The following is a 12,500-nucleotide window of genomic DNA, read 5'->3' as shown; positions in this document are numbered from 1 at the left end:
GGAAGGGAGAGGAGGAGGGCAGGAGGGATGGATGGAAGAGAGAGGAGGTGGGCAGGAGGGATGGATGGAAGAGAGAGGAGGTGGGCAGGAGAGATGGATAAGGCAGAGAAACATGAAGGAGCGCTGGGTGGAAGGGAGAGGGGAGGTGGGTAGGAGGGATGGATGGAAGGGAGAGGAGGTGGGCAGGAGGGATGGATGGAAGGGAGAGGAGGAGGGCAGGAGGGATGGATGGAAGGGAGAGGAGGAGGGTAGGAGGGATGGATGGAAGGGAGAGGAGGAGGGCAGGAGGGATGGATGGAAGGGAGAGGAGGTGGGCAGGAGGGATGGATGGAAGAGAGAGGAGGTGGGCAGGAGGGATGGATGGAAGGGAGAGGAGGAGGGTAGGAGGGATGGATGGAAGGGAGAGGAGGAGGGCAGGAGGGATGGATGGAAGGGAGAGGAGGAGGGCAGGAGGGATGGATGGAAGAGAGAGGAGGTGGGCAGGAGGGATGGATGGAAGGGAGAGGAGGAGGGCAGGAGGGATGGATAAGGCAGAGAAACAGGAAGGAGCGCTGGGTGGAAGGGAGAGGTGGATAGGCCTGGTAGAGTAATGGTGCAGTGGGTTGTGTTTGGGGGATGTTGGTTTGCCAGTGTGATTCCTTTGGTTTCTCAGTTCCAATTGGAATTGTAGGTGTTTTTCTGCTCTCCTCTCATCCCTCTCTGAGCAATGTGTATTTCTATCAATTTAATAACATCCATGACATGTTATGAACGCATCAATAGATGAGAGATGAAGAGACAGACAGTGAGAAGAGAGAGACTCCGTGAGCATAGCCTTGCTATTGAGAAAGGCCGCCGTAGGCAGACCCGGCTCTCAAGAGAAGACAGGCTATGTGCTCACTGCCCACAAAATGAGGTGGAAACTGAGCTGCACTTCCTAACCTCCTGCCCAATGTATGACCATATTAGAGAGACATATTTCCCTCAGATTACACAGATCCATAAAGAATTCGAAAACAAATCCAATTTTGATAAACTCCCATATCTACTGGGTGAAATTCCACAGTGTGCCATCACAGCAGCAAGATGTGTGACCTGTTGCCACGAGAAAAGGGCAACCAGTGAAGAACAAACACCATTGTAAATACAACCCATATTTATGCTTATTTATTTTATCTTGTGTCCTTTAACCATTTGTACATTGTTAAAACACTGTATATATATATATATATATATAATATGACATTTGTAATGTCTTTACTGTTTTGAAACCTCTGTATGTGTAATGTTTACTGTTAATTTTTGTTGTTTTTCACTTTATATATTAACTTTGTATGTTGTCTACCTCACTTGCTTTGGCAATGTTAACACGTTTCCCATGTCAATAAAGCCCTTGAATTGAATTGAATTGAGAGAGAGATGAAGAGAGACACAGTGAGATGAGAGAGAGAGATGAAGAGAGACACAGTGAGATGGAGAGAGACAGACAGTGAGATGAAGAGAGACACAGTGAGATGAGAGAGAGAGAGATGAATAGACACAGTGAGATGGAGAGAGACTAAAGAGAGACAGTGAGATGGAGAGAGAGATGGAGAGAGACAGACAGTGAGATGGAGAGAGAGATGAATAGAGAGACAGTGAGATGGAGAGAGACTAAAGAGAGACAGTGAGATGGAGAGAGACAGTGAGATGGAGAGAGATGAATAGAGACAGTGAGTTGGAGAGAGAGATGAATAGAGACACAGTGAGATGGAGAGAGACTAAAGAGAGACAGTGAGATAGAGAGTGAGATGAATAGAGACACAGTGAGATGGAGAGAGACTAAAGAGAGACAGTGAGATGGAGAGAGACACAGTGAGATGGAGAAAGACTAAAGAGAGACAGTGAGATGGAGAGAGACACAGTGAGATGGAGAGAGAGATGAAGAGAGACACAGTGAGATGGAGAGAGACTAAAGAGAGACAGTGAGATGGAGAGAGACACAGTGAGATGGAGAGAGAGATGAAGAGAGAGACAGTGAGATGGAGAGAGAGATGAATAGAGACGCAGTGAGATGGAGAGAGAGATGGAGAGAGATTCAGTTGTCTGACAGACGCTTCATTTCTCCTGTGTGTTGTTCCCTATCTAGAATACTGACAAGACTTAGCTGCAGTCTTCAGTTATTATGCTGGATAGAGTTGACACACACACTCCCTCCCTCCCAACACACAGTGGCCCAAAGACAGTTATTTAACTGACAACTCCAGGCAGTGCTTCCAGGACACAAGACCGACGAGAGAGAAAGAAAAGTGAGCGAGCGGGGGAGAGAAAGAGAGAAGGCAGAATGGCCCGGGTGTCATATCAACACAGCGAGGCAGCATGGAGGTCCTCTGTTCAGCGAGGCAGCATGGAGGTCCTCTGTTCAGCGAGGCAGCATGGAGGTCCTCTGTTCAGCGAGGCAGCATGGAGGTCCTCTGTTCTCTGACAGCAAGGCAGAGCTCTACACCTAAAGGAGAGAGACTAGATGTATCAGTGTTTAACACCTAGAGGAGAGAGAGAGAGACTAGATGTATCAGTGTTTAACACCTAGAGGAGAGAGAGAGACTAGATGTATCAGTGTTTAACACCTAGAGGAGAGAGAGACTAGATGTATCAGTGTTTTAGACCTAGAGGAGAGAGAGACTAGATGTATCAGTGTTTAACACCTAGAGGAGAGAGAGACTAGATGTATCAGTGTTTAACACCTAGAGGAGAGAGAGAGAGACCAGATGTATCAGTGTTTAACACCTAGAGGAGAGAGACTAGATGTATCAGTGTTTAACACCTAGAGGAGAGAGACCAGATGTATCAGTGTTTTACACCTAGAGGAGAGAGAGACTAGATGTATCAGTGTTTAACACCTAGAGGAGAGAGAGACCAGATGTATCAGTGTTTAACACCTAGAGGAGAGAGAGACCAGATGTATCAGTGTTTAACACCTAGAGGAGAGAGAGACCAGATGTATCAGTGTTTAACACCTAGAGGAGAGAGAGACCAGATGTATCAGTGTTTAACACCTAGAGGAGAGAAAGACCAGATGTATCAGTGTTTAACACCTAGAGGAGAGAGAGACCAGATGTATCAGTGTTTAACACCTAGAGGAGAGAGACCAGATGTATCAGTGTTTAACACCTAGAGGAGAGAGAGACCAGATGTATCAGTGTTTAACACCTAGAGGAGAGAGAGACTAGATGTATCAGTGTTTTAGACCTAGAGGAGAGAGACTAGATGTATCAGTGTTTAACACCTAGAGGAGAGAGAGAGACTAGATGTATCAGTGTTTAACACCTAGAGGAGAGAGAGAGAGACTAGATGTATCAGTGTTTAACACCTAGAGGAGAGAGAGAGAGACTAGATGTATCAGTGTTTAACACCTAGAGGAGAGAGACTAGATGTATCAGTGTTTAACACCTAGAGGAGAGAGACTAGATGTATCAGTGTTTTAGACCTAGAGGAGAGAGAGACTAGATGTATCAGTGTTTAACACCTAGAGGACAGAGAGAGACTAGATGTATCAGTGTTTAACACCTAGAGGACAGAGAGAGACTAGATGTATCAGTGTTTAACACCTAGAGGAGAAAGAGACTAGATGTATCAGTGTTTTACACCTAGAGGAGAGCGAGACCAGATGTATCAGTGTTTAACACCTAGAGGAGAGAGACTAGATGTATCAGTGTTTAACACCTAGAGGAGAGAGAGACTAGATGTATCAGTGTTTAACACCTAGAGGAGAGAGAGACCAGATGTATCAGTGTTTTAGACCTAGAGGAGAGAGACTAGATGTATCAGTGTTTAACACCTAGAGGAGAGAGACCAGATGTATCAGTGTTCTACACCTAGAGGAGAGAGACCAGATGTATCAGTGTTTTACACCTAGAGGAGAGAGAGACCAGATGTATCAGTGTTTAACACCTAGAGGAGAGAGACTAGATGTATCCGTGTTTAACACCTAGAGGAGAGAGACTAGATGTATCAGTGTTTTAGACCTAGAGGAGAGAGACTAGATGTATCAGTGTTTAACACCTAGAGGAGAGAGACTAGATGTATCAGTGTTTAACACCTAGAGGAGAGAGAGACTAGATGTATCAGTGTTTAACACCTAGAGGAGAGAGAGACCAGATGTATCAGTGTTTAACACCTAGAGGAGAGAGAGAGAGAGACTAGATGTATCAGTGTTTAACACCTAGAGGAGAGAGAGACCAGATGTATCAGTGTTTAACACCTAGAGGAGAGAGAGAGAGAGACTAGATGTATCAGTGTTTAACACCTAGAGGAGAGAGAGACCAGATGTATCAGTGTTTAACACCTAGAGGAGAGAGAGAGAGAGACTAGATGTATCAGTGTTTAACACCTAGAGGAGAGAGAGACCAGATGTATCAGTGTTTAACACCTAGAGGAGAGAGACCAGATGTATCAGTGTTTAACACCTAGAGGAGAGAGACCAGATGTATCAGTGTTTTACACCTAGAGGAGAGAGAGACCAGATGTATCACTGTGTTTTGGAGTGTTTGGTTTCCAAACCTTTGGGCGTAAGTGTGTGGGTGTGTTTTGTTCCTTATCTAGAATTCTGACAAGACCTAGCTGCTGGCCTGTTAGCTGCTGGCCTATCAGCTTCTGGCCTATCAGCTGCTGGCCTGTTAGCTGCTGGCCTGTTAGCTGCTGGCCTATCAGCTGCTGGCCTGTTAGCTGCTGGCCTGTTAGCTTCTGGCCTATCCGCTGCTGGCCTGTTAGCTTCTGGCCTATCCGCTGCTGGCCTGTTAGCTTCTGGCCTATCAGCTGCTGGCCTGTTAGCTTCTGGCCTATCAGCTGCTGGCCTGTTAGCTTCTGGCCTATCTGCTGCTGGCCTGTTAGCTTCTGGCCTATCAGCTGCTGGCCTGTTAGCTTCTGGCCTATCAGCTGCTGGCCTATTAGCTTCTGGCCTATCAGCTGCTGGCCTATTAGCTTCTGGCCTATCTGCTGCTGGCCTATTTTTCACTTCCAAGTTGTCACCCCCCACCCCTCTACGACATTTCATGATTTATTTCCATGTGTTGTGTGAACAGCGAACAACACACGACATCGGTCTTCTCTAGTTCCATTCCCATGATGCCTTTTACCAGGGCTGTGGTGACCTGGGCCCAGTTCCATATCGGCCCCTAGCTCCTACCTGGAGCGGGTTTGGATTGGTATGGTAGTTATACTAATGGGTCTTATGCCATTATTCTCTCCAGCTGTCTAATGGTTTCAGATGTGCTGCCACTGGGAAGAGGCTGTGGGAAGTAGAGGGATGGTGACAGAATACAATATGACTCCTTTATTAGACATTACATAAGCACAAAACACCTTCAATCTGTCCACCAGATTTTAACAAGTGTTTATCCCTCCCTCCCTCACTCCATCCCTCCCTCCCTCCCGCCCGCCCGCCCTCTCTCCCTACCTCCCTCCCGCCCGCCCTCTCTTCCTACCTCCCTCTCTCCCTCCCCTCTCTCCCTCCATCTCTCAGGAGTCTCCTTCAGGTCGTAGAAAGGCTCTGGCCAGCAGCAGCATCAACATGAAGCAGTATGCCAGCCCCATGCCCACACAGACTGACGTCAAGCTCAAGTTCAAGCCCCTCTCCAAGAAGGTGGTGTCTGCCACGCTACAGTTCTCCCTCTCCTGCATCTTCCTCCGTGAGGGCAAGGCCACGTAAGTCCACACACACACCACACACACACACCACACACACACACACGGCAAAGCCACGTAAATATGCTCCCTTCACAAAGTCAACCGCCCCACCCCAAATCTAGCCCCCTAAACATCTCTCCTCCTTGAACTCGTCTTTTACTACTCTGGTCTTCTTCTCTTTCTTCCATATCAGTTCCTATCTCCGTTTCTTTCCCTTGTCTGTCTTCCTGCTTCCCCTTCTGTTGTTCTCACCCTCCTCTCTCCCCCTCTCTTCTGTTGTTCTCACCCTCCTCTCTCTCTCCCTCTCTTCTGTTGTTCTCACCCTCCTCTCTCTCACCCTCTCTTCTGTTGTTCTCACCCTCCTCTCTCTCGCCCTCTCTTCTGTTGTTCTCACCCTCCTCTCTCTCTCGCCCTCTCTTCTGTTGTTCTCACCCTCCTCTCTCTCGCCCTCTCTTCTGTTGTTCTCACCCTCCTCTCTCTCTCGCCCTCTCTTCTGTTGTTCTCACCCTCCTCTCTCTCTCCCTCTCTTCTGTTGTTCTCACCCTCCTCTCTCTCCCTCTCTTCTGTTGTTCTCACCCTCCTCTCTCTCTCCCTCTCTTCTGTTGTTCTCACCCTCCTCTCTCTCCCTCTCTTCTGTTGTTCTCACCCTCCTCTCTCTCTCCCTCTCTTCTGTTGTTCTCACCCTCCTCTCTCTCCCTCTCTTCTGTTGTTCTCACCCTCCTCTCTCTCTCCCTCTCTTCTGTTGTTCTCACCCTCCTCTCTCTCTCCCTCTCTTCTGTTCTCACCCTCCTCTCTCTCTCCCTCTCTTCTGTTGTTCTCACCCTCCTCTCTCTCCTCCTCTCTTTTGTTGAGTGGATACAGTCTATACGTATTCCATTTCCTTCCCTGCACTCGATAGAGAGCAACGGCAGAAGAAAGGAATAGAGTGTTTGTGATTTCTGCTAACGTCCTCCTGCCGTCCACAATACAAACAGGACGATAATACCAGTCTCAGTTTGTAATACCGGTCTCAGTGTGTAATACCAGTCTGTAATACCAGTCTCAGTGTGTAATACCAGTCTCAGTGTGTAATACCAGTCTCAGTGTGTAATACCAGTCTGTGTGTAATACCAGTCTGTGTGTAATACCAGTCTGTGTGTAATACCAGTCTGTGTGTAATACCAGTCTGTGTGTAATACCAGTCTCAGTGTGTAATACCAGTCTCAGTGTGTAATACCAGTCTCAGTGTGTAATACCAGTCTCAGTGTGTAATACCAGTCTCAGTATGTAATACCAGTCTCAGTGTGTAATACCAGTCTCAGTATGTAATACCAGTCTCAGTGTGTAATACCAGTCTGTGTGTAATACCAGTCTCAGTGTGTAATACCAGTCTCAGTGTGTAATACCAGTCTCAGTGTGTAATACCAGTCTCAGTGTGTAATACCAGTCTCAGTATGTAATACCAGTCTCAGTGTGTAATACCAGTCTCAGTGTGTAATACCAGTCTCAGTGTGTAATACCAGTCTCAGTGTGTAATACCAGTCTCAGTATAATACCAGTCTCAGTATGTAATACCAGTCTCAGTGTGTAATACCAGTCTCAGTGTGTAATACCAGTCTCAGTGTGTAATACCAGTCTCAGTGTGTAATACCAGTCTCAGTGTGTAATACCAGTCTCAGTATAATACCAGTCTCAGTTTGTAATACCAGTCTCAGTGTGTAATACCAGTCTCAGTGTAATACCAGTCTCAGTGTAATACCAGTCTCAGTGTGTAATACCAGTCTCAGTATAATACCAGTCTCAGTGTGTAATACCAGTCTCAGTATGTAATACCAGTCTCAGTATAATACCATTCTCAGTATAATACCAGTCTCAGTGTGTAATACCAGTCTCAGTGTAATACCAGTCTCAGTGTAATACCAGTCTCAGTGTGTAATACCAGTCTCAGTGTGTAATACCAGTCTCAGTGTAATACCAGTCTCAGTGTAATACCAGTCTCATTATAATACCAGTCTCATTATAATACCAGTCTCAGTATAATACCAGTCTCAGTGTGTAATACCAGTCTCAGTGTGTAATACCAGTCTCAGTGTGTAATACCAGTCTCAGTATAATACCAGTCTCAGTATGTAATACCAGTCTCAGTGTGTAATACCAGTCTCAGTATGTAATACCAGTCTCAGTATAATACCAGTGTCAGTGTGTAATACCAGTCTCAGTGTGTAATACCAGTCTCAGTGTGTAATACCAGTCTGTGTGTAATACCAGTCTCAGTGTGTAATACCAGTCTCAGTGTGTAATACCAGTCTCAGTATAATACCAGTCTCAGTGTGTAATACCAGTCTCAGTGTGTAATACCAGTCTCAGTGTGTAATACCAGTCTCAGTGTGTAATACCAGTCTCAGTATAATACCAGTCTCAGTGTGTAATACCAGTCTCAGTGTGTAATACCAGTCTCAGTGTGTAATACCAGTCTCGGTGTGTAATACCAGTCTTGGTGTGTAATACCAGTCTCGGTGTGTAATACCAGTCTCGGTGTGTAATACCAGTCTCGGTGTGTAATACCAGTCTCAGTATGTAATACCAGTCTCAGTGTGTAATACCAGTCTCAGTGTGTAATACCAGTCTCAGTGTGTAATACCAGTCTCAGTGTGTAATACCAGTCTCAGTATGTAATACCAGTCTCAGTGTGTAATACCAGTCTCAGTGTGTAATACCAGTCTCAGTGTGTAATACCAGTCTCAGTGTGTAATACCAGTCTCAGTATAATACCAGTCTCAGTATGTAATACCAGTCTCAGTGTGTAATACCAGTCTCAGTATGTAATACCAGTCTCAGTATGTAATACCAGTCTCAGTATGTAATACCAGTCTCAGTGTGTAATACCAGTCTCAGTATAATACCAGTCTCAGTATAATACCAGTCTCAGTATAATACCAGTCTCAGTATGTAATACCAGTCTCAGTGTGTAATACCAGTCTCAGTGTGTAATACCAGTCTCAGTGTGTAATACCAGTCTCAGTATGTAATACCAGTCTCAGTGTGTAATACCAGTCTCAGTGTGTAATACCAGTCTCAGTGTGTAATACCAGTCTCAGTATAATACCAGTCTCAGTATGTAATACCAGTCTCAGTATGTAATACAGGTCTCTGTATAAGTCTCCCTCTCTCTCTCTCTCTCTCTCTCTCTCTCTCTCTCTCTCTCTCGCTCTCTCTCTCTCTCTCTCTCTCTCTCTCTCTCTCTCTCTCTCCCTCTTTCTTTCTATGCTCTCTCTCTCTCTGCTCTCTCTCTCTCTCTCCTCGGTCCCTTTGATAAGTGCTGTTATGTCTGATGTTGCTGTCACCCAGCCAGTTAAAACAGCACCAGATCCTTTGTTGCGCAGGGGAACCGGGGAGCGGCAGAGTGTGACCCCTCTTAACCCTTCAGAGAACCATGTCACTGCCCACAAATAAACTCCATTACATCAGTTCAAATCAGCTTCTATTGCTTCTGTTGTCTGACCTGCTGCTGTTGTCTGACCTGCTGCTGTCGTCTGACCTGCTGCTGTCGTCTGACCTGCTGCTGTCGTCTGACCTGCTGTTGTCTAGCCTGCTGCTGTTGTTTGACCTGCTGCTGTTGTCTGACCTGCTGCTGTTGTCTGACCTGCTGCTGTTGTCTGACCTGCTGCTGTTGTCTGACCTGCTGCTGTCGTCTGACCTGCTGCTGTTGTCTGACCTGCTGCTGTCGTCTGACTTGCTGTTGTCTAGCCTGCTGCTGTTGTTTGACCTGCTGCTGTCGTCTGACCTGCTGCTGTCGTCTGACCTGCTGTTGTCTGACCTGCTGTTGTCTGACCTGCTGCTGTTGTCTGACCTGCTGCTGTTGTCTGACCTGCTGCTGTCGTCTGACTTGCTGTTGTCTGACCTGCTGCTGTTGTCTGACCTGCTGCTGTTGTCTGACCTGCTGCTGTTGTCTGACCTGCTGCTGTCGTCTGACCTGCTGCTGTCTAGCCTGCTGCTGTTGTTTGACCTGCTGCTGTCGTCTGACCTGCTGCTGTCGTCTGACCTGCTGTTGTCTGACCTGCTGCTGTTGTCTGACCTGCTGCTGTTGTCTGACCTGCTGTTGTCTAGCCTGCTGCTGTTGTTTGACCTGCTGTTGTCTGACCTGCTGCTGTCGTCTGACCTGCTGCTGTTGTCTGACCTGCTGCTGTCGTCTGACCTGCTGCTGTCGTCTGACCTGCTGCTGTCGTCTGACCTGCTGTTGTCTAGCCTGCTGCTGTTGTTTGACCTGCTGTTGTTTGACCTGCTGCTGTTGTCTGACCTGCTGCTGTTTTCTGACCTGCTGCTGTTGTCTGACCTGCTGCTGTCGTCTGACCTGCTGCTGTTGTCTGACCTGCTGCTGTCGTCTGACCTGCTGCTGTTGTCTGACCTGCTGCTGTCGTCTGACCTGCTGTTGTCTAGCCTGCTGCTGTTGTTTGACCTGCTGCTGTCGTCTGACCTGCTGCTGTCGTCTGACCTGCTGTTGTCTGACCTGCTGTTGTCTGACCTGCTGCTGTTGTCTGACCTGCTGCTGTTGTCTGACCTGCTGCTGTCGTCTGACTTGCTGTTGTCTGACCTGCTGCTGTCGTCTGACCTGCTGCTGTTGTCTGACCTGCTGCTGTTGTCTGGCCTGCTGCTGTCGTCTGACCTGCTGTTGTCTAGCCTGCTGCTGTTGTTTGACCTGCTGCTGTCGTCTGACCTGCTGCTGTCGTCTGACCTGCTGCTGTTGTCTGACCTGCTGCTGTTGTCTGACCTGCTGCTGTTGTCTGACCTGCTGTTGTCTAGCCTGCTGCTGTTGTTTGACCTGCTGCTGTTGTTTGACCTGCTGCTGTTGTCTGACCTGCTGCTGTTGTCTGACCTGCTGCTGTTGTCTGACCTGCTGTTGTCTAGCCTGCTGCTGTTGTTTGACCTGCTGCTGTTGTCTGACCTGCTGCTGTTGTTTGACCTGCTGTTGTCTGACCTGCTGCTGTTGTCTGACCTGCTGCTGTTGTCTGACCTGCTGCTGTTGTCTGACCTGCTGCTGTTGCCTGACCTGCTGCTGTTGCCTGACCTGCTGCTGTTGTTTGACCTGCTGCTGTTGTTTGACCTGCTGCTGTTGTTTGACCTGCTGCTGTTGTCTGACCTGCTGCTGTTGTTTGACCTGCTGCTGTTTGACCTGCTGCTGTTTGACCTGCTTCTGTTGTCTGACCTGCTGCTGTTGTCTGACCTGCTGCTGCCGTCTGGCCCTCTTGTTTCACCTGGCCCGCTGCTGTCGCCTGGCCCGCTTCTGTTGCCTGGCCCTCTTGTGTCGCCTGGCCCTCTTGTGTCGCCTGGCCCTCTTGTGTCACCTGGCCTTGTGTCGCCTGGCCCTCTTGTGTCGCCTGGCCCTCTTCTGTCGCCTGGCCCGCTTCTGTCGCCTGGCCCGCTTCTGTCGCCTGGCCCTCTTCTGTCGTCTGGCCCGCTTCTGTCGCCTGGCCCTCTCCTGTCGCCTGGCCCTCTCCTGTCGCCTGGCCCTCTTCTGTCTCCTGGCCCGTTGCTGTCTCCTGGCCCGCTTCTGTCTCCTGGCCCGCTGCTGTCGTCTGGCCCGCTTCTGTTGCCTGGCCCTCTTCTGTCGTCTGGCCCTCTTCTGTCGTCTGGCCCGCTTCTGTCGCCTGGCCCTCTTCTGTCTCCTGGCCCGTTGCTGTCTCCTGGCCCGTTGCTGTCTCCTGGCCCGCTTCTGTCTCCTGGCCCGCTTCTGTCTCCTGGCCCGCTTCTGTCTCCTGGCCCGCTTCTGTCTCCTGGCCCGCTGTTGTCTAGCCTGCTGCTGTTGTTTGACCTGCTGTTGTTTGACCTGCTGCTGTTGTCTGACCTGCTGCTGTTGTCTGACCTGCTGCTGTTGTCTGACCTGCTGCTGTCGTCTGACCTGCTGCTGTCGTCTGACCTGCTGCTGTCGTCTGACCTGCTGCTGTTGTCTGACCTGCTGCTGTCGTCTGACCTGCTGTTGTCTAGCCTGCTGCTGTTGTTTGACCTGCTGCTGTCGTCTGACCTGCTGCTGTCGTCTGACCTGCTGTTGTCTGACCTGCTGTTGTCTGACCTGCTGCTGTTGTCTGACCTGCTGCTGTTGTCTGACCTGCTGCTGTCGTCTGACTTGCTGTTGTCTGACCTGCTGCTGTCGTCTGACCTGCTGCTGTTGTCTGACCTGCTGCTGTTGTCTGGCCTGCTGCTGTCGTCTGACCTGCTGTTGTCTAGCCTGCTGCTGTTGTTTGACCTGCTGCTGTCGTCTGACCTGCTGCTGTCGTCTGACCTGCTGCTGTTGTCTGACCTGCTGCTGTTGTCTGACCTGCTGCTGTTGTCTGACCTGCTGTTGTCTAGCCTGCTGCTGTTGTTTGACCTGCTGCTGTTGTTTGACCTGCTGCTGTTGTCTGACCTGCTGCTGTTGTCTGACCTGCTGCTGTTGTCTGACCTGCTGTTGTCTAGCCTGCTGCTGTTGTTTGACCTGCTGCTGTTGTCTGACCTGCTGCTGTTGTTTGACCTGCTGTTGTCTGACCTGCTGCTGTTGTCTGACCTGCTGCTGTTGTCTGACCTGCTGCTGTTGTCTGACCTGCTGCTGTTGCCTGACCTGCTGCTGTTGCCTGACCTGCTGCTGTTGTTTGACCTGCTGCTGTTGTTTGACCTGCTGCTGTTGTTTGACCTGCTGCTGTTGTCTGACCTGCTGCTGTTGTTTGACCTGCTGCTGTTTGACCTGCTGCTGTTTGACCTGCTTCTGTTGTCTGACCTGCTGCTGTTGTCTGACCTGCTGCTGCCGTCTGGCCCTCTTGTTTCACCTGGCCCGCTGCTGTCGCCTGGCCCGCTTCTGTTGCCTGGCCCTCTTGTGTCGCCTGGCCCTCTTGTGTCGCCTGGCCCTC

The 12,500-nt window shown here is 49.2% G+C and overlaps 2 protein-coding genes across 2 annotated transcripts in view; one reads left to right on the top strand and one right to left on the bottom strand.

Annotated features, from left to right (window-relative positions):
* LOC118966049 (EH domain-binding protein 1-like) overlaps window positions 1-5,871 on the top strand; it is an 81,423-nt gene extending 75,552 nt beyond the window's left edge. The window contains exon 6 of the mRNA XM_036988005.1: window positions 5,480-5,871. Coding sequence (XP_036843900.1) covers window positions 5,480-5,665 — 186 coding nt within the window. The 3' untranslated portion in view covers window positions 5,666-5,871. The remainder of the gene's footprint in view (window positions 1-5,479) is intronic.
* Window positions 5,872-9,045: 3,174 nt separating this feature from the next.
* LOC118966730 (dentin sialophosphoprotein-like) overlaps window positions 9,046-12,500 on the bottom strand; it is a 12,564-nt gene continuing 9,109 nt past the window's right edge. The window contains exons 4-6 of the mRNA XM_036990029.1: window positions 11,432-12,109; window positions 9,179-10,846; window positions 9,046-9,061 (exon numbers count right to left, since the gene is read on the bottom strand). Coding sequence (XP_036845924.1) covers window positions 9,046-9,061; window positions 9,179-10,846; window positions 11,432-12,109 — 2,362 coding nt within the window. The remainder of the gene's footprint in view (window positions 9,062-9,178; window positions 10,847-11,431; window positions 12,110-12,500) is intronic.

Source organism: Oncorhynchus mykiss, chromosome 1 (assembly GCF_013265735.2).
Source record: "Oncorhynchus mykiss isolate Arlee chromosome 1, USDA_OmykA_1.1, whole genome shotgun sequence".
Lineage (NCBI taxonomy): Eukaryota > Metazoa > Chordata > Actinopteri > Salmoniformes > Salmonidae > Oncorhynchus > Oncorhynchus mykiss.
The sequence above is the reverse complement of the archived record's forward strand: the minus strand, read 5'-3'. Positions and strand labels throughout refer to the sequence as shown.